General features: G+C 42.0%; 1 protein-coding gene across 2 annotated transcripts in view; it reads right to left on the reverse strand.

Annotated features, from left to right (window-relative positions):
• Positions 1 to 20,232, reverse strand: part of epha4b (eph receptor A4b) — a 78,684-nt gene extending 58,452 nt beyond the window's left edge. For both annotated transcript variants that reach the window (XM_005920568.2, XM_005920567.2), the window contains exons 1-3: positions 20,024 to 20,232; positions 6,117 to 6,181; positions 618 to 818 (exon numbers count right to left, since the gene is read on the reverse strand). In XM_005920568.2, the coding sequence (XP_005920630.1) occupies positions 618 to 818; positions 6,117 to 6,181; positions 20,024 to 20,138 (381 nt within the window). In that variant the 5' untranslated portion in view covers positions 20,139 to 20,232. The remainder of the gene's footprint in view (positions 1 to 617; positions 819 to 6,116; positions 6,182 to 20,023) is intronic.
• Between the last annotated feature and the right edge of the window lie 341 nt (positions 20,233 to 20,573).

The following is a 20,573-nucleotide window of genomic DNA, read 5'->3' on the forward strand; positions in this document are numbered from 1 at the left end:
TGATAATACACATGTTAACAACCTTCATATAAGAACAGGAAACACACAGAATGGTGAGGCGATGGTCTTAAATATGCCTTAAATGTGCTTCCATTCATACAGTTCACAGCACAGCAATAAATAAACTGCATTTAATGTGTCTAATTTGTAAATGATCTACTTAGTGGTCTAATTAAGATGTATCTACTAAGTCACACATTTGAGGAGTTAAAGAAGGTGCTGCAAATGCTGCTGAGCACAGTGGATAGTCAGAGAATATTCTGCAGGAGTGCAAACAACTGCAAACAAAAAACCACTCAACTTGAAATATAACTTACCCGTGTGCTATTGATCTAAAAAAAAAAAAAACACTAAGGAAATGTATTCTTTTTTCTTCTTACGTCACACCAAAAATATTTCAAAGAGCAGACAGCTACACAGCAGAAGCCATGGAGCCTATCAACACTCAATGTTTTGCTCAGGACGAGTGGGCAAACGAGCAGCATAAATGCAACAGGAGGCCTTAAACACAAACACACACACCAGCTGCATCGGCATTTGTTATCTAACCGAAAAGCCCACATGCTGATCATGTGTTTATGAAGCTTGCTTGTGCATTATGCTTGTGTGATGCAAACCTCTTTGCAGGTACCAGGGACCCCGGGTAGACTGTTACAGTCTCTTAGGGTGAATTTGATCTCAATGTGGACGCGCTGCGCTTCTTCCCGGCTGATGTGGCGCGTTCTCAGCCAGTTGTTTTGGTTGGCTTCCATGACGTTACACACCTGGTAGGTCCTCATCGGGGTATTCCTCTCATCCATGACACTGATCTCCTCCCACTGAGAATAAGAAACAGGAGGTAAATAGAGATGATTTATAATGATGTTTTCATTTGCTAGTTTAGCTTTTTCAAGCATATTTGGGACATTGCATATTAAAATAATTCCATTATTTAGCTTGGGGGCAAAGAAAGAATTAGGGTAAAAGGAGAAAGATTGCATGAAGCTGCAAAGAAGAGGGAGGGAAGAAAAAAGAAAGAGAGAGTGAAAGGGGGAGTAAGTGGATGAGTGATGAGGGGATGGAGGAAGGAAAAGAGAAGTGATGAGGGCTGCTGAGAAGTATTTGTGTTAAGGGGAAATCTCTTTAACTAAAACATAAATTTCAAATCAAAGAGCAAGGGAACGTGAAACTGAGTCAGGGTGACGCTCAGCGGCACTGGGCCCAGGCTGACAACAGCACCACTCCCTTTCATCGTTAGCGCATGGACAAAGAGGATCTCAGTTTAAAGACTGGTTACAGGGAAACTGGGTCTAAGTTCAATGAACTGTGGTTTAGTGCAAAGCAACACTGCTCTGCAAGTTCTGTTTTCATGTATGGGTGACTATGAGTGATGATGTGTGTCAAGATCACTGAAGGACTGTCTTTGTCTATGCTGCACGTGTTCGCAAAGTGGGTATGTTTTTCCTGAAGTGAACGGGCGATTTAACGCTTAAGAGGTAGACGTGTGTGTGAGACGTGCAGAGAGAGAGAGAGAGAAAGACAGAGAAGGAGAGAAAGAAGGAGTAGGTAGGACAGAGCTACTTTGTCTCCCATCATCCACTACCATCTGTTTCCACTTCTGACTACGGCTGTAATTGAGAACACTTCTCGCATGAGCAGGAAAACATTTCTATCTACTCACACATAGACAAGCACCCACATGCGTATACCACTCTCAGACAGACACACAAAGAAAAAGAACATTTTTATTCCTTAAAGAAAAGGAAAATAAACCAATGTGGTTTCAGTGTCTCAAGATATCTGATCCATTCAAGAGGACGCTAACTCAATTTTCTTTGACACACACACACACACACACACACACACACACACACACACACACACACACACACACACACACACACACACACACACAGGATAGGCTCTAGTTTGTGGCTAGGACTGAAGAGACCACCATCTTTGTTCTGAGCTCCTGTCATCATCTTAAGGCTGAAGCCTTTAAGCTCCAGAGTGACGAGCACAGAGTTACTTACATGTTCTCGTTACCCACCGTACTACAGTATACACAAATACGCTAACCTGTGCAAAATCAAACAACAGTGGACCCAGACCACGACCCACCAAGGTAAACACCAATTATCTCTGACATGTCCCAAAAGTCCAGAGAAATAAAGAAGAGACGGGCAAGGAAAGAGCCGAGTAAGCAGCAAAAATGTAGAGAGAAACTTTCAGACAAGCGAAGTCCAAGCTGAGGTTGAATTCTTGAGGTTAATCTGATGTGACAGCCCAACAACCCGGCAAAAGCCTGACGCATTTCACCTCGAAGTCCTGAGCACTAAAACAGAGGCACATAAAAACACACATTCTCACACACATTTGCGCTCACTCGCCAGCTCTCCTGTGCGCTCAGATGCTTTTAATCTCCACAGCCTCTTCTACTGTGTATGAATTGGAGCTTGAACAAAACCAGCTCTCTCTTGATCCTGACCTTAACAGTACTTCAACAGACAGAGAAATTCGAAGAAGAAGAAGAAGAAAACAAGAGAATAAGAAGAAAAAGAAGAAGAAGAAGCAGAGGATTATTTAAGATGCTACAGTCAGCTGACACAAATGTCCCTGACAGGCAGTTAAGAGTTGGAGATTATACACAGCATAAAGGACGTATTACAGCTCGACGATTTTACAAACGCAGTGGCTGAGACTCGCTGTGATCAGCTGCACTCGATTCAACTGAAAGAACAAAAACGTAAGACCGAGGGAGGAAAAAAAATGAAGAAACACAGTGAGAGAAAGAGAGAGAGAGAGGAATGAATGTTGGTAAATAACAGGCACGACTGGCAGCTAAATAGATCCATCTGTGCAGAGCGGAGACCAGTCGGACATCACAGGACGGTCACACATACCCACCCACACAAACACACAAAGCTGAGTCCCCGGGGAGAGGTGATTAAAGCATTTATGGGAATAGTCATTGAGGGATAAAAAGGGCTTTATAATGTCTTTGTTTATTTCTTTGTAGGCAGAGATTGGAGTGGCTGGATTGCTGCCACTTCCTGTTGAGCAACTTATTTCCCTGCTCGCAAAGTCTGCTCGTTGTCACTTCTGCCGGGTGTGAGACGCAGGTGTGCTTAGGAAGTTGAGAACAACCGGGCTTTGCTAATTTGCTAATGATACAGATATGTCACACAACTGAGAGAAAGTCTCCTAAAAATACAACTGAGGAAACGTTGGGATAGGCTCAAGGGTTTCAGCTTTCTTGTTTAAGACGCAAGTGCACAAACACAAACACACATGCACACACAACTTATAACTATTGCCAGGGCTTTGTTGGCTCAAATTGAAACCCTCCTCCCTGAACTCTTAATCACCTCGGCCAATCAGCGCAGAGCCAGCTTGATTGCTTTGAAGTGAAGCAGAGACGTCGGCTCAGCGTTTAGATTCAAGCATTCACCGGCTTAACATAACATCCCTCCTTCTGCAATCATCTGATGGGTACACCTATGAGGACATAATTGGCCGCCAAACTCTGGAACAAGCTCTGGCTTAGCGAGGGGGAGAAAAAAAAAAGAAAGACAAATGACAGGGTAGGGGATAAAAAGTTGAGAAAAAATGTCAGGGGACCAGTGAGGGCTGGGGAGCCTCTGGGGAAGCCGAGAGGCAGTTGGGCCTCCCATTTTCAAACATCATTAAGACATATCTGTTTTGTGTCCCTCACTGCTTTGTGGTGACATAAATGGGTCGCTCCACTCAGTCTCAGCCACATCCGGCCCTGCACGGCTCGGATTAAGCGTGACCCGTGAGGGTCAAGTGTGATTTTGGACTAATTCAGGTAGACATTGGCCTGATATTGGTGGGAATTGCCTCTCACTGAGAATAATCCTCAGGTTTAAAGCTTAAAGGTCAACTAGATAATCCCCCTGATATAAAACACAAGGCATTCTCACCACCCTAACACATTTTCTCTCCTCTCTGAGTCTCTTATCGCTCTATTACTTCTCTTCTACACAAGTTAGTAAATCTTTATGACATTCATTTTTAGACATATGCAGAATCATCATAAACAAACAGCACTTTTGCCAGCACGATTGGCAGCCCTTGTTGGTCTCTATACTGTTTTTTTTTTTATGTTGAATGCCACCAGCTGAAAATTAAATAGATAGTTTGCAGCTTTACAAATAGAGATACAGTCCATGACTTGAATTGTGCAGAAATTGCAAGCACTAAGATCTTGTGGCAAGAAATTTTTAGCTTTATTGGATCTTGTAAGAATAAACTTCCAGTAGAAGGCCAAACTGTGCCAGGAGCTACTGTGAAGACTTAAACAGTGCTGGCGTATTGGTTTCCCTGAGGATAGGTGGCAAGGTAAATGCATTTTTTACTCCAAAGACCATCACAATGAAATAGAAAAGTAAAGATTCAGCAACTGTAAAACTTTGGACTAAAAGGTTTAAAGCAGTAATTTGGCCCATGGCCTGCCTTAAAAGTTTTTCTCAACCAAACAAATTAAGAAAAAACAGAAAACCGATTAAAAGAAGTAACAAAAAACAAAATCATAAATAGCTGATATGAGTTATGCTTCAAGCTCATTTGCTTAGTGCTTAAGCGGATAAGTACAAAGTGGGATGAAAAGTAATGTGAGGCAGAGGCTTCAAATAAAATTACTTTTATCAATTATAAAAGTTTGCCACAACTAAACTGTTGAATTTCGGGTGATTTATAGTGGTTACGCTTTGCAAGTCTCAAGTTTTTTAATTTTTGAGGAGTCCTTCAGTTGCACTCCCTTTTATTTGCTCTGTACCTGATTACCCTCAAACGTCAATAAAGAATAGATTTTTATTTTTGTGGCAACATCATAGCTCACTGTAGAAACTTGTATATTTTCTTAAATTACCAGATGAAAAAGAGCGATCCAGGTGGGAGATAACGTCGGCTCTGTGTATCAAACGACAGCATGAGATGGGCAATGAAAGCAAAAGATTTTACAAACTAATTTCCGTGATCTGATTAAAGAAGCAGATAAAAAGTAAAGACTCTAAACACTTTTATTTTTGCAAAGTCTCGGGTGGATAAAAGGAGGCTATATTTATAGTATTTATTTCACAGAGGTATTGTGTGGAGACCAGCGTCTCCCCATCTGACAGTCCATGAAAAAAAGATATTCAGGATGGGGTACGCTTCACTTTCCAGCCAACACATTTCTTTGAGGGTAAACTAACAACACGTGTTCACCCCAACCTGAACTACATATTCAATAAAAGTAACTTAAATTAGATTGACCTGCTTAGTTTAGCCACAGATGGAACACATTCTGCTCTTTCTGCAGGGACCGCAGAAAAAATAAAAACATTCACAAACATCTACAATATGACCGCACAATAAGAGCATTTCAATTAAGCGAACTCGATACCCTTGATTGCCTGAGAAAACAACTTTGCCTGGCTCTGCACACATCAGCTGCCTCTCCACTTCACACAACCATGAAACCGCGTGTGGCATCCTGCAATTTAACACACTGATGCTGAATAGTGGAGAGGGAAGACGAGCGAGAGAGAAGTGTGACTCAAGAGGAAATAGAATTAATTCAGTGCCATTCAACAGCCCCTGCACTACAGTGACATACAGAATCCGCTCTATTGAATGCACTTCTTCATTCTTCCTCTATATGCTCTTCCTCTTCTCACTGCTCTGATTCATGATAGCTGCACTCCAAACTCCCGTGGTCCCCCATGACCAAGAAAGTCTAGTTATGCAACACACCCACCCTGCAAGCACATGTACACAATGCAGAAACACTAGGATGCATATGCCATCTCCTCTTATGTAGGAATATTTACTCCCCCCATCGTGTCCCTTCACTCCATCCCAAAAATCGCAGCCTGTAATAAATGCAGGCTCCAGCACCACAGCGATTTCAGCGTAGCAGAAATAATTTGTAAATTCCCACTGAAAACTCCCGATTTAGCAAGGACTGCTTATGAACCCAGTGCTCTCTAAAACACACACTCCAGTCCTCCTGCTAGCTTTGAGTCCTTACCTCTTCCCCTGAAATAATGCAAGCCAACATAACATCTTATTTTGTGCCAGATCATATATATCTATGTGTGTGTGTGTGTGTGTTGCACACTGCAGGTACTCACCCCCTCATTAGGATAAGCCTCCCAGCCCAGGTCGGCCAAAGCTGACATTGAGTCCAGCAAAGTAACTGTGACAACACAAGGAAGACAAAAAAAAAAAGAGAGAATATGTTAACAGACACATACAGGACATTTTTGTGGCATTTGTTGATCCCTGCCTCCTTAAAGAACGACTGATGTTTTCCAGACATGGTGCGGCATGTTTCTCTCTTGAATGTATAACATAACATTATGTCGCATTGTAAGTTTTCCACAAAGACACTTTCAAAATGTGTTCCACAAGGGCATCTTTTGTTGTGTTGGAGTACACCAGCAATGGAATCAGAAGCACTGGTGAACCTATAATTTTAACTCCAAGATTACTGTGGTTGCGCTGCAGCTGTTCCAGTTCAAGGGGACACAAAGTCATTCAATGAAGCCGTAAGAAAGACTGTATTTACAGTTGAAATCGGCTTCAGACAATATAGTGAGTAGTCAGACGAAAATGCTGGTTACATGTTATATATATTTTTTAAGGCTCACTTCAGTTCAGTCGGTGGCTAGAAGGAGATTATTGTGCTGTTAAGTGCAAGAATAGTACAATAATAATCTGTTTGCCTTTTGATGCATTATTTTAAGTACATTAGTTGTTGATTGAAGACGTGTGCATGTCTGGTTTACTCTGAATTCAACGTGCTGTTTCCAGTGTGTGGTCTATGCATAACAAGAGGAAGTAGAGGGGGGATGCAGGAAGGTGAGAGTGAAAAGTGAGAAGACGCTGTGGCAGGCTGACCTATGGGAGGCACAATGAAAACCTGTTTAGATTGCACAGCACGGTTCTGCACCTGTGTGTGTTTATCACTTGTTAGTAGAGCCTGAGCGATATAGGACTTTTAAGGCTCATACTGATATTTAATTATTTCAAAGTCTGATACATTTTTGTATCATATTTTTGTTTCTTCTAGACACGTTCCTGCAGATTTCCCCGACATTTGTAATGTGCAGTTGTTTAGGAGTTCCTGTTAAGAAAATATGGCACAACATTTCATGGACTGCTCTTTTATGCGGTGCCAAACTCTTCCAGACTTGCAGAGAAGTTGCAGCATGCCCTCTTGCAGGCAAAGTATGCAACATCAATGCTCATAACATGGTTGAAGGGTGTCTCTTCTTTATGTTTTTAATTTTCATTTATCAGCTGTTATAAATTCTGATACTGGCTGATACCAATGTATCGCCAAATTGCTAATACCACAGATATATGGTCGTGGTACTGGTTAGTGCATTTATAGATGAGCGGCACTGTTCATTCTTGGCTCACTCAGGTCCTAATCAAGCCTTCAACACTGCTGACCATCAATATTTAATCAGTATCCATCTGCAGAGACTTCTGCTTTGCTCTTTCTTCGCTCTCTCTCATATTGTGTGTGCTTCACAGGTTATCCTTCCTTTGTGAAAAGGTTTGAATGTATGCTTTCAATCCACAGATCCAAGATCAGCTGTGTGAGTCACTGATGTGACACAATTTAAACAAGAAGCATCCCTCTTAAGCAGCGCACTTTCATATTCACTCCAATTTTTATAAGGTAGGGGCAGTGACCTGGAAAAACTATTTACCGCTACTGTAAAGTTTGCTCTCTTGAATGCAAATGAGGCTAATCGCTCAATTGAAAAGGGCTGAACGTGTCTGTTTACAAGGCCCTCTGTGTATCCATACTGCTAGTAGGTATAACAAAGGAACTGTAAAATTGGTCCAGCCTCCTCTTTTCCTTCCCTTCTCTTCTTCTTGTGCTCATGCTGCTCATCAGCTCTAACTGAAACCCAGCCGTTCCCCTCAGCTCAGCACACTGTGTGACAGCAGGGAGGCGTGTCATGCTGTAATAATGCGTGTATATATATGTGCAGAGTGTGCGTGTCATAGCACACATATCTGCGTGTGTCTGCTTGCACTTGCACAAAGCGGTATGCGAGTGAGAAAACAGCCACAAAGAAAGTAGCGCGCATGGTATAATGAAGCAGAGAGAGGTGCTGCACAGTGGAGCCGGGGTGAGAGAGAGATAGATTAAATGAGAGGGATGAGACAGAAACAGTGGTGGAGAGGTGCTGCGCAGCGAAAGGTCAGACGGAGCCTCCAGCCCATGGTGTATTTAGAGGAACTAAAGACCATTTAGACTGCTTTGCTCAGTTCATGGGCTTTGGAGTGGCATAGAGAAATGGGACATAATAGTATAATAATATATGATTTCAGAATCCAACAAAGAGGCACACATCCACGCACACACACACACACACACACGTTATTTTCCCCCACACTCTCATATCTCTGCGTGAAGATAAAAGCTTCCTATCAACAAGGAATTTAGCAAAATTGCCTGTTTCAAATACAAGCAATTATGAATTATGTGATATTCTCTGTGATTCACTTCTTTTAGTACCGTTTTATGTATTTCACAGAGAGTATAACTGAGTACCTTTGACAGTTATAAAGGGTCAATTCACCCAAATTACAAAAAAGACCATTCATCTCCACAACACAGTGCAGATGATTGGAAGATTAAAACTTTAAATTAACTCAGCTGAAATTCTGAATCACCGTGTCTGTCTATAAATAAGTTACTTTGTCTGGATAAAATACAGGTCACTTTGTATTAATTTTCTTTTTCAACTGCTTTCGATCAAAGGAACTGTCTGAATAAAAAACGTTGATAATATTTTGTGGAATATATACCTGAAATTTGTGGAATTTGACAGCCAAACTGTCCTGTAAAAGCTCCCTAGTCTAAAACTTGATTCTGCCACAGATAAGTTAAAGTTCATGTCATTATCCAAATTTTGAGTTTTTTTCTTAAAAGTTAGCATTATTAAGTCAAAATTTTGAGATATGTAGTTTGAAATTGTGAGATAATGACCCTTGAATAATAGTTTTAAAGGTTGAAGCAAACTTCCATAACCTGGTGACCTTGAAAAAGACAGCAGGTTTAAGACACTTTTATTATTCTAGTGTATGGAATTAGCCTAGCCTAGCAAACAGCTAAATGCTAAAACTTACCAGTTAACATCTTAGGGGCCAGATTTATATAGTATATAAGCACAATATCCAAACAGTGCTCATAGTGTTGGTTCGTTTTACAGGCAACTTAAAACGAACAAGTTGCACTATTTTCTAAACACAGCCAGAATCTGTTTATTTCAAGCACAAAAATGATATGCATTTTTGGTATTAGCAGTTAGCATTAAATTGCAGGTAGCAAACATCATTAAATCCAACTTCTTGAAATGTTCTGTCTTTGTAAATATCCACAGTAACTAATCCTTTTTTATGTCCAATTTAGATTTTGTCTCAAACATGTGAATTTTTTTTTATTTTGTTTGTTTTTTGTAGTTGCTGCTTTTTTCTCATTATAGCAAAATATGTCTTACTGTTGTCTAGTCAGCTAAAGCATTACTAGGTCAATACATAGACCTACTTTAAAGCCATTTTGCAGCCCACTGGGAAAACACAACCACATAAACCTACAGATCAACACTTTTTCTTTTCTCCCAACACCTGTCAATACCTCTTATCACTTGTAATCATTGACTGGACACATCAATAATGTATTAGGTATAGTTTCCTGGCTGCTGACACAGCCAGCATGTACAGACTATACTGTATGCATGTCTGTGTATCTGTACGTGACATGTGTCAAAGACAAAGATGCAGAGAAATTATGTAAATACATTCCAGTCTTCCCCAAACAAACACAAAGCCACACCTCAGTCTATCTAAACACTTTCATCATGTCTCATTTTATCTCTTCTTCCCCTTCTCAGGGGAAATTGCCTGAATTGTGTGTGAGTGTAAAATCTAAGCCTGGCCAAGACCTGCCTTGGCCCAGAATAAAAACTCAAAGCTCATCACTCAGTCACTCAGACCAGGTTCATATTTGATCTAATGACTGGTCTCTCTCACACACACACACACATACACACACAAACATGCACAGGCAATCTCCAGGCCGTGAGCATCTAAACATGACAGCTGAACATCTTCCAAGTGTGGAGAGACCATGTGAAAGCAAAGAGACATCTACTAAGAAGGTTTTTCCCAACCTTTCTGGCTAACAATACGCCTTTCGGGGGACCCAACAATTTCGCTCATGGACACCCAAACATTACTTTAATTGCCTGAGGCCTTTGTCAGAGGACACAAGTGCACAGATCCGTAGTCGTGCACATGTGACCCGATTACTGTGAGAGTTGTTTTGTTACAGAGAAACAAGCTGTCGTATTGATTTTCAACACCAGACTGTGAGGTTTACATTCTGAGAGTGAAAGATGAGGAGGAGGTGGGGGTGGAGGGTGTGAATTTGTGAATTAGAAATTCCTGTACAAAAGCAGTAAAACACTGAAACTGCAACTACTTATAGAACAATGCGGAGAATGTGCAAAACTTTTTTTTTCTGTTTCTTTGTCTCTTCATCGCCTTCTGTGTCTGTCTATTTTTCCTTCACACTCCCGCTTCCTCCCTCTGTGGTGTCTGTCTCTCTCTGTCTTCCTCTCTCTTTCTTATCCGCTGTCTTTTTAGGTCTCTCGACCGCTCGCTCACTGGATGGTATCCACCGCTTCAGCTGGGCTGCAAGAAGCTGTGATCCACCTGCCAAGAATCAAACAGCACTGCCAACAGCCAGACTGGTGCACAAAGAGACCAGGATGCTTACACACACACACACACACACCTTAAGACTGTGCCAGTGCCACAAAGAGAGGGACTGCACAATAAGACCACCACACAGACTCAATCTACAGGACAATATGTGACTACATAATGAGTTTATAAGATCCTTTTCATCTCAGAACACATCATATTAAACTGAAACGAGTAGGCTTAGTGGATCCTGAAGAGTCCTGCTGACACTACATTAAATATGCTGATATCTCACTGTCTTCTCCTTCTATAAATATAAAACCCCGGCTTTTATGCTTCTGTTTTGTGTTACAATAAAAATGTTAATCACAACTTGCAAATTCAAACATACCTGATAAATTCAATTGCAAATTCAGAAAAAATCTAAAGGGAGATAAATGAGATGCTGCGAAGCTTAAGCAAGCAGCGGCTGCACTTGAATGAAGTTTTAAGAATTTTGCATAAAATCAGCCAGTTCTAATATGATCATCACAGGCTTAAAAAACAAGCAATCAAACAAACAGTATGGTCCTAGCACCAACAGTAAACTGACTAATTCCATCTTTTATATATAGTCTGCCTTAGCTATTTCCCACATGACTGAATGATAGTGTTTTCGCAGGTAGAAAACTTCCATAATCAGTAGTCGTGTAGCTATATTATAAAGGGGTAATAACTGTTACCTTAGCGCAACAAAAATTGTGGAAACAGGGAAACAGCTAGCCAAGAATGTAGGACCATTCCTTTGAGTTCAACAAAATGTCAATAGGCTTTACGAATGCAGGACAAATTTCTCAACACATAAAACAGCTAAAAAAAAAAAAGAGCATGCACACAAAACACACACCTTTATCCACGCTCCACTCCACTGAGGGTGCAGTTCAATGAGTAAGAGCGTTGTCAGGGCAACAAATGAGCTGATGGAGAGCAGGATGAAGGAGTGGGAAGACTTGAGCCCTGAACTTTAGGAATACACTGGCGTCACACCAAGACTGCTACCCTTGCTGTCTTTTCATCAGCCCTCTCTCCAGTCATTCACAAACCACTAGAGGTTCTCAATCAGCCCTGTGCTTTTCTCTCTCCATCTGCTCTCTCATCCTTGTGCTCATGCCATTTTATTAAAACTGAGCGATACAGTATATCCTTTGTATCCTTATCTCCAGTGACTTCCCGGCATTTTGTTATACACAACATCCCTTTCCCCTGTTTTTATGTTTCCATTGAATGCCACACGGAGGCAACGGTGAATAGAGTCAAGTATTTAGGTTTATTTGTACTGAGCACCCTGGATGCAGAGCATGTTAAGATAAAAGTTGGAGCTGTGAGGGCAGCACTCTGTTGTGGTGGATGCCGTTCGAAATATCTCTATTATATAATCAGCAATGACAAGACATTAAGTCACTCGACGTTCACTATAAATTTTTAATGGATTACCTCATAGCTTCGATGGTCTGTTTTAACCTTATGAGCTAAAAGCAGTTTTCCTTTTATAACTCAGACACATGAACATCATTATGTCACATATGGAAAAGTTTTTACTACATTTCAGGCAATATTATGGGGCCTTTATGGATGTGGCGTTTAATTATTTCTTTTATGAAAGAATCCTAAGAAGAAGAATGTTATATTTTCTTTATAACTGTCTGCAAACCGAATGGATCTATGAATAATTCAGCTGATTTGATTTAAATTCTAATCCCGATCCTTCATTAAGTCAGTTCTGTTTCTTGCTGCTTTCCCACTATGCATCTGTTCAAATAACTTATGTTGGTTTACTACACTTCAACAGGCGCAAAATTAAGTCAGCTTTAATCAAAGCCATGTCGTCAAAAGCATTCATTCGCTCTGTCTTTATCGTGAAGCTGCAACAATTTCTCTATTAAAGTGATTCAGCAAAATCAAACAGAGGCTTGTTGCATTCAAATCAAGCCATCTGCACAAAAACAAACCTGACAAAGGACAGAAAACCTAGATCATTTGTAGGGAGAGCTTTTCATAATACAGAATCACCTTTTGCCAAGTAAAAATGTATTCAGTTAAATGTAATTTTATTTATATAGCTTCAATTCACAACAACAGTTGCCTCAAGGTGCTTTATATTGCAAAGTAAAAACTCTACAATATTAGACCTAAAATCCAACAATCACATGACCCTCCGATCAGCAAGCACTTGGCGACAGTAAGAAGGAAAAACTCTCTTTTAACAGGAAGAAACGTCCAGCAGAAAGGAAGGGGCAACCATCTGCCACGACCTGCTGGGAGTGATGGGAGGGAGAAAAGAGAAGAGAGACGATACAAAAGGCAAACTATGGGAGGAAGAGCCAAATTTTACTAACTGCTAATTATAAATATAGTAGTAGTGTATAAATACACAAGGAATGAAAAGAAAAGAGTGAAGAAGAAACACTTAGTGCATCATGGGAAGCCCCTCGCAGCCTAAGCCTATTGCAACATAACCAAAGGAGGGTTCAGGGTCACCCGATCCAGCACTAACTATACGCTTTATGAAAAGGAAAGTTGTAAGCCTAATCTTAAAAGTAGCGAAGGTGTCTGTCTCCTGAATCTAAACTAGGAGCTGGTTCCACCTGACGGGCCTGAAACCTGAAGGCTCTGCCTCTTGTTCTACTTTTGGAAAATTCTGGGTAACATAAGTGAGTCAGCAGGTTGAGATGACAGCCATGAGATACATTTTATGAGGAGGTCAGGAATAAGGTCAAACAATGTTTTAGAAAACCCAATTCAATGCAATGACTTTTGTGAAGTGTTTTTAAATTTATTTTTAAAAAGGGGAGATTTGAATGGGAAGAAAAGCTCCAGCAACCTAAAAGGCATATCGTGCAAAATCCCCCCAAAATATTAAAATATTCAAGTATGTGATAAACTTCGGCTTGTTCAGCTTGCACTTTTGGAATTACATTGTAGTAGAGGGCAGATTAGCCTACTCTGCTATTTCACAAACTGGAAACAGTAGCAGGACAGAAACAATGATATTCTGACAGACTATGACAGGAGCACTGCCCTAGTTTGTCGCTTGAAGAGGCTCTGGAGTGTGAGCGTGAGGGCACGGCTTCGTCTGTGCATGCTCGTCGAATGCTTACGGGGTTGAAGTGTGACACCCAGTCAGATCCAGACACTTGTTTTCTTTAATAAGCTTCTTCCACCAGTATGCCAACAACTCATCAAGGGCAAGGAACGGCAAACACACAGACACACACAGTGATGTGCACACACAAACAAACGTAAACCAGAGACCCTGAAAATTCAGAAATAACCTGCAGTAGAAACAACCACACATGCTGTATGCCTCCACATGTGTCTCACACACACTGACACTATGGCACTGATTTAAAAATGCTTTTTTTTCCTTCTGTTTTGTTGTTGATAAAATACAACATCTGCAAACACTTCCATGCTTATTTTTCTCCTTTTTTTGCTTTTCTGCTTCTTGTTGATCTTTTTTTTTGTGCCCTGTTAGTTCTTAAAGACATTCCTGTTGATCAGACAAGAGCACAAACACATACATTCACACACACAGAGACAGGCAGCTGTCACACAGTGGTTGGTCACAGGAGGGCAAATTGGCCCGGAATCTCTGGGGTGATCCTTAGCAGTCGAGACAGAGGAAATCACATGTCAGATTAAAGCGTGCTCACCCAGGTTTTCTACTGATGTTGCACCCAGCCAACTATCAGCACATGCACACACATCACTGTTTGTCTTTACCACACGCACAGTAGATGCCTAGCAGATTGCGTATCTGTTACAGCGCCTTCATGTGACAAACAGAAAAATCAGATGGAGCTAAAAAACGACTGAAGTTAAAATGCTTCAGCAAATGCTGTTTGACGTTTAAAACAGGGAAAGACACTGTAACTACATTTGATCCTTTTCAAATTCAAGGGTAGCTGTCAGTATTTTCTGGAAGCATTCCAGGTGTTTTGCTTTCAGCCGCTCCTCTGCACAAAAAAGGAAAAAAAAGGAAAAAAGTCTGAAGCACTGGCCAGTAAAGATGTTGCATCAACGACTGAACCAAATGCTAAGATGTTTGCTTGCAAAGCTGGTTAACGTAGGCTTTCACAGCCGCAGCAACAACCACAAAAAAGACCGAATATGAGAGAGAGAAAGGAGTGAGGAGACACGGAAACAACCTAATTCAATTTAGCCAAAAATAAATAAATAAGCAAAAACTAACATATCCGGGACGAAGGACGCCAGGGGTGTGCTGTGTGTGTGAGTGAGGAAGGACAGTTAGAGGGAAAAGAAGGAGAGCTTGAGGGTGGTGGGTAGATGGTAGTGAAGGCCCAGTGATCAGTAATTTGACCAGCAGTTAAGGGCTTGTTCATATCAGAGAGGGGGAAGGGGTCAGCAGATGTGGTGGTGGCAGAAAATGGGGGAGGGGCCACATAGCCAAACTTCACTGCAGCCATCACACATCGCAAGCCGAGGAAGGTTTCCTTTGACATTAATGAACTCGACATCCGAAGGGAATCATTCAAGCCTAAAAACTGTTCATGTTCAAGCCTCAGCTGGTTGAGACTTGCACATATTCATCCCCGTGGTGGGAACTGAGATAAAAATAATCTCCTGTCTCACAACACTTCTGAATATAAAATACAAAAACAGCCCATATCGTTTCCAAAAGTGAAAATAAACATATGGATACACAGGAAATATGCATATGGCATTCATAATTTAGATCCTTATCTTGTCTTTTTTTTAAGAGCTGCTTGAAAGATCTATATCTTGTTTCTCATACATGAATAAACCAGAGTGCTGAAAGAAGGTATGGCTGTTTTGGGGGGAGTGATAATGTTCTGAATTGTAACATGAATGGAAACTTAATGAATACTTAAAATTATTTTTCTGTCTTTAAAGGAATAGATTGAAGAACATCTGCCACAGTCACATCTGTACAACACACATAAATCCCAGTAAATAAAAATGATGGTGGACTACATGTTGGCAGTGACCTAACTAAGAGACCGAGACCATCAGCGACACTACTGTACCATGCATAGCCATTTTTAGACTTTACACACACAGACAAAATAAACAAAATAAATACAGACAGACATAATGCATTAATTTGGGGGGTTTAGGGGGTCAGACCAGAGTGGAGTTAAGCTAAGCTGGCTAGCTTCTGGCTTGAGCTTCATGCCTGGCACAGAGACATGACACTGATTTCAGTCTTCTCGTCAGACTCTCATCAAAAAAGCAACTCCACGAAACTCCACGATAATATTTTAAAAAAACTACTAGGTTAAGTGTAATACAAACCCTCTTAGCCACCGATGACTAAGTATGACTAAGTATAACACAACACAAAGGCTCTTGTGGGTGCTGTTATGGATGCTCTGCTCAGTAGGGCTCAGAGATATGGTTGAGCTCTTCAGCTGTTTTTTTTTTTAACTACATTCCCCCGTCTGTCTTTCTTCTTGTTCTCCTTATGCATTTTGCTTTGTCTCACACTTTTTAAAAAATCCCAGTCTCTCAGCCTTTCTCTCACTCACGTACACACTTAAACACACACACTTAAACACACACAGCCTCACACACAATGAGTCCATGAGGTGAAGCGCGCACAGCAGAATCATTCTCTGTCACTGAGTTGTATTTATAACCCCATCTATCAGCCAGCCCCCGGAATATGTGCCACTATTCTCTGGACCGAGACCACCAAACTGCCCCCCAGCCATGCATTAAGATAGGATAAGTGTGGGAGAGTGTGTGCACGCGTGTGTGTGTGCACGCGTGTGTGTGTGCACGCGTGTGTGTGTGCACGCGTGCGCACACATCCATTCGCGCTCGCTTGTGAGCCTTTGTTAAGCAGTTGTAGGAGCTCCACCTGATTACAGAAAGCGTACGGGAGCTCCCACCTTACTGTTACACTGGAGGTCAGAGAAATAGAGAAGGAAGAGGAGAAGAAAACAAAAGATAAAAACAATCAGGGACAAAGAGATGGAGGCCACGAGGGAAGCTGATAGAAAGGAGAGAAGGGCAGATATAAAAGACCGGGATTAGAGCGAGCTCGGAGTGGAGGCAGAAAAGAAAAACAGGAGGGTGCTCGCACTTGCTGCTTTCCTCTGCTGCTCTCTGATGAGAAAGGAGATCTATATCCTCTTCTGTCCAAGGTCATGGCTGTTACATGGGAGCAGAACAATCTCATGGACTCTCGCGTGCACACACACACACATACGCGTGCGCGCGGCGGCACATCGTGAGGTATGGTTCTGCCGATAACTACAAGCAGCCATTATAGATTAAAGCAATTAAACCAGATGAGACCTTTGACCCAACATTATACCACAGTCAGGATCTTGTGTGAATCATAATGTGAATGTGTGTGTGTGTGGAAGCAGAGGGCATGCTTTACATATGCTTGCCTCTGCACTAACTGCTCACCTCCGTGTTAACCTTAAGAAGCAATACAGCAATCTCTCGCAGCACCCTAAGGTCAATTCAATTTTTAAAAAAAGATTCAAGTGCGTTCCCATGAGCAATTACAGATTACAGTAAACCTCGAGACTAAAAAAACCCCTCGGTTAATTCATCTGTACGTCCACTTGCACAGGGATTTACGCTTTAATATGAAATTAAATCAACATCCAGAGTTGGAATGGTAAGAAGCACGGGGTTCCTTATTTTCTAGGAGTGAGGAGGTAAATTTAGAGGCAGAGAGGAAAGACACAAAAATAGAAAGGTGTGATAGTCTGCTCCTTTCCCCAGCACGATTCGGCACAAGAAGGATGAGAGAGAGAAAAAAAATCGCAGGGAGAACTAGGTGCAAAGCAACAGAGAAAAGAAACAAGACATGTTGTACCTCTGCATAAGAGAGGATACAGACTGAGAGCAAAGAAGGGTGGGAGATGGTACAGCAACCAAGGGGGGAAACCTGTGAGCATCCACCCTGCTGTTACATCAGTATGCCCTCGGGGTCCAGACAGAGGGAATGGAGGGCTCCCTCTGCTGGTGCGCAATAACTCACAAAGTCCTTTTCCTCCGTTCACTGGTGATAACAAAGACCTTCAGACCAGCTTTCTCACTCTTTATCTCACAATTTATGAATGAACCCATTTCTGCAGAGTCTTATGGGCCCCATGGAGATGCAATTACAGCAACAATTTCAAGCGGTTCTTTCAATTTTACCAAAGCCCTCTGTTACGACAACCGAGTTTCTTGTAAATGCCAACCAATTTTGGAGCGGATCAATAGCTCTGGTGGTAAACTAAGCTTTGTGACAGCTTAACACTATTTTTCCTGCTAACGCTATCATCTCTATCAAAGGGATTGTGTTCTTAATTGAGCCCTGAGAGCTGTATCTCTCCTTTTATGACAGCCTCGCTTCTAGTACGAGACAGACTCAGAGGGAAGATTTCCTGGAATAACACGACTACCGAGAGGCGTGGGTGGAGAGTATGCACACTTATAGGCAAACACAGGGTACACACACGCACGCACGCGCACACACATAGACACACACACTGGCACAAAGAAGCACAATCCCTTAGCTAAGCACGTGCGGTCACAGCAGGAAAACTGGCAGGCCAAAAGGTAAAAGCGAGCCACAGAGTAGCTGACAAAAGTGGCTTCGTTGGATTACTGTCCCACTGGTGAATGTATACACACACACAGACCAGACACCACACACACAGATACCGGCACATGGAGCAGTGGGCTTAAAGGTGCCAATTAGGCCAACAGTCTGAAACAGCAGGAACTGGCTGGAGGATGACTAACTTGTAGCACATTATTTAAAAAGTGCATTTAGAAGTAATGAAAACCCTCTGACCCGTCAGTCACCCCACATGAACATGATCCACATGTGCCTGCAAACATTCACAGCGGCTCACATGCTTCTGTGTTTATTTATCGAAATCAACAGGAGTTTCCTTTGGCTTCCAGATGGTTTCATCATTCGTGCTCTCTCCACTGAATATTTCAGCAGTGTGTTAGTGTCTCCTTCACATCCATTGTCTCCTGCAGTTAAAAAACCCTCCTGCTCCTCCACTCCATCTCTACTCTCCCTCTCGTCCGCTGCCTTTCTGTCCTTCAAAACCTTTGTTCTGCGTGAACTCCTCCGGGCTGTGACATACATTTAGCAGGAATGTATGTACACGCAGCTTATACTGTTAAGTCAGCCGGAGACAGGAGATCCCATTTAACCTCAGTGGGGCCTGTCATTGTATGAGTGTCCCAGAGCTCACTGTTTAATCTATGTAAGCCTGGAGTTGAGGTCTCTCCGTATCTGTGTATGTGTGTGATAGTGATTGAGAAAAAACAGAGAAAAATAATATAAATGAAAGGCAACTCATAGTGACAGAAAAGCTTTGTTGAGCTTCAAAACAAGACTCAGTGGAGCTTTTGGGGGAACACTGAACAAAATGATTCACAGGATGACAAGTCACAGCTGTATCATCTCCAGCCAGACTGTCTGACAGCCAACAAGCAAAACAACACCACAGACTTCCAATTTAATCCAAATAACCCGCTTCATAAACTAATAATTGTTTTGTTTTTTGTTTTTCTGGCTATGACTTTAGCACATTGATCTGCTGTTTTCTCCATTTAGTGCAAGTTCAACTTCCCTTTAAACAAGCCAGCCCCCATGTTTCAACCCAGCAAGCAGTCAGGAGTAGTTAGTAAGTAAATACATTGGCTAATTTCAGGCTGAGCATCGATGTTAATACAATAACCGAGAGAGGCTCAGCAGCAGCGTGTGACAAATTTAACGTAATTGCTGCTCCTCATTTGCAGACTGAGGCAGTGGCAACAGTCCACGGCAGAGAAGAAAACATTTATCAGTCTGTAATAATAATGAAGATATCTATAATTAAGAGGAATTTTGACAGACATGCCAATGCTGCTTTGGCATAATCATTATAAGTTTGTATTCTTTGACGCAGGGAAAATAGTCCACTGATTAATAAAATGTCACAAAGTGACAAGTCGACCTCAGCATTCTCTGGATGATACACGACAGGTTTGCCTGCGCTTATATGTCATAAAAATTTCATGTCAGCATGCTCGGAAAAGAAAAAAACGTGACGAACACTATTTTTGTCTCTCTTACTCCCTCTCTCCGCTTTCCTTTATGCATGATTTATAAGCAGCACTTAACGGGAGTCTCCGCCGCTGCGCTCCGCTCCTTCGCCGGCGAGTGGAGAGCCGCGGGATGGGGCTCCCCATCCAACAACTCAGCGCACGACCAAGTCATCTAAACTCACTCGACTTTAAAGCTCCACGAAACACGTCGGGGGCAAAAACCCACCTTCATTCTCCGGGTAATTCCGTAAGGCTCGGCATGGCGGAAAAGCGTGGAAAAGAAGCAGAGAGGACAGGAGGGAAAGGGTCGGATAGATCCACAGTACGCGTGGTGATGCCATTTTTCAGGCTGCGCTGCGCCCTCGCTGCATCCCTGTTCGCCGTGTCGAGTCGGTGAGCGCAGCCTCGCAATTGAGGCAGGGAGAGAGAGCAGAGGAGAGGACGGGAGAGCAGAGAGAGAGGAGGAGACGCTGGGAAGGAGGGTCCACAGTCAGCCAAGTTCTGTCAATCAGCCGCCTGGCTTTTTGGGTGATGTAAAAGGCCTGTGGAGACTCTGTATTACACTGCAAAAAATCAACATATGATAATGTGATTTGGCTTCATGTTGACTTTTATGAAAAAACATTACAAGCGGCCGAGTGACAGAGTAAAATTTCAAAGCTAACTGAGCGCAGTAGCCTTCATAGTTGCTCTTGAAGAATAATTATTGGCTGAAATGTCACAGCAAAACCAAACGTCATTCATTTCTGTAAATCCAACTTCGTAGATCTTGAACA

Source organism: Haplochromis burtoni, unplaced genomic scaffold (assembly GCF_018398535.1).
Source record: "Haplochromis burtoni strain Fernald_Lab_line unplaced genomic scaffold, NCSU_Asbu1 Contig_41, whole genome shotgun sequence".
In the NCBI taxonomy this organism is placed as follows: Eukaryota; Metazoa; Chordata; class Actinopteri; order Cichliformes; family Cichlidae; genus Haplochromis; species Haplochromis burtoni.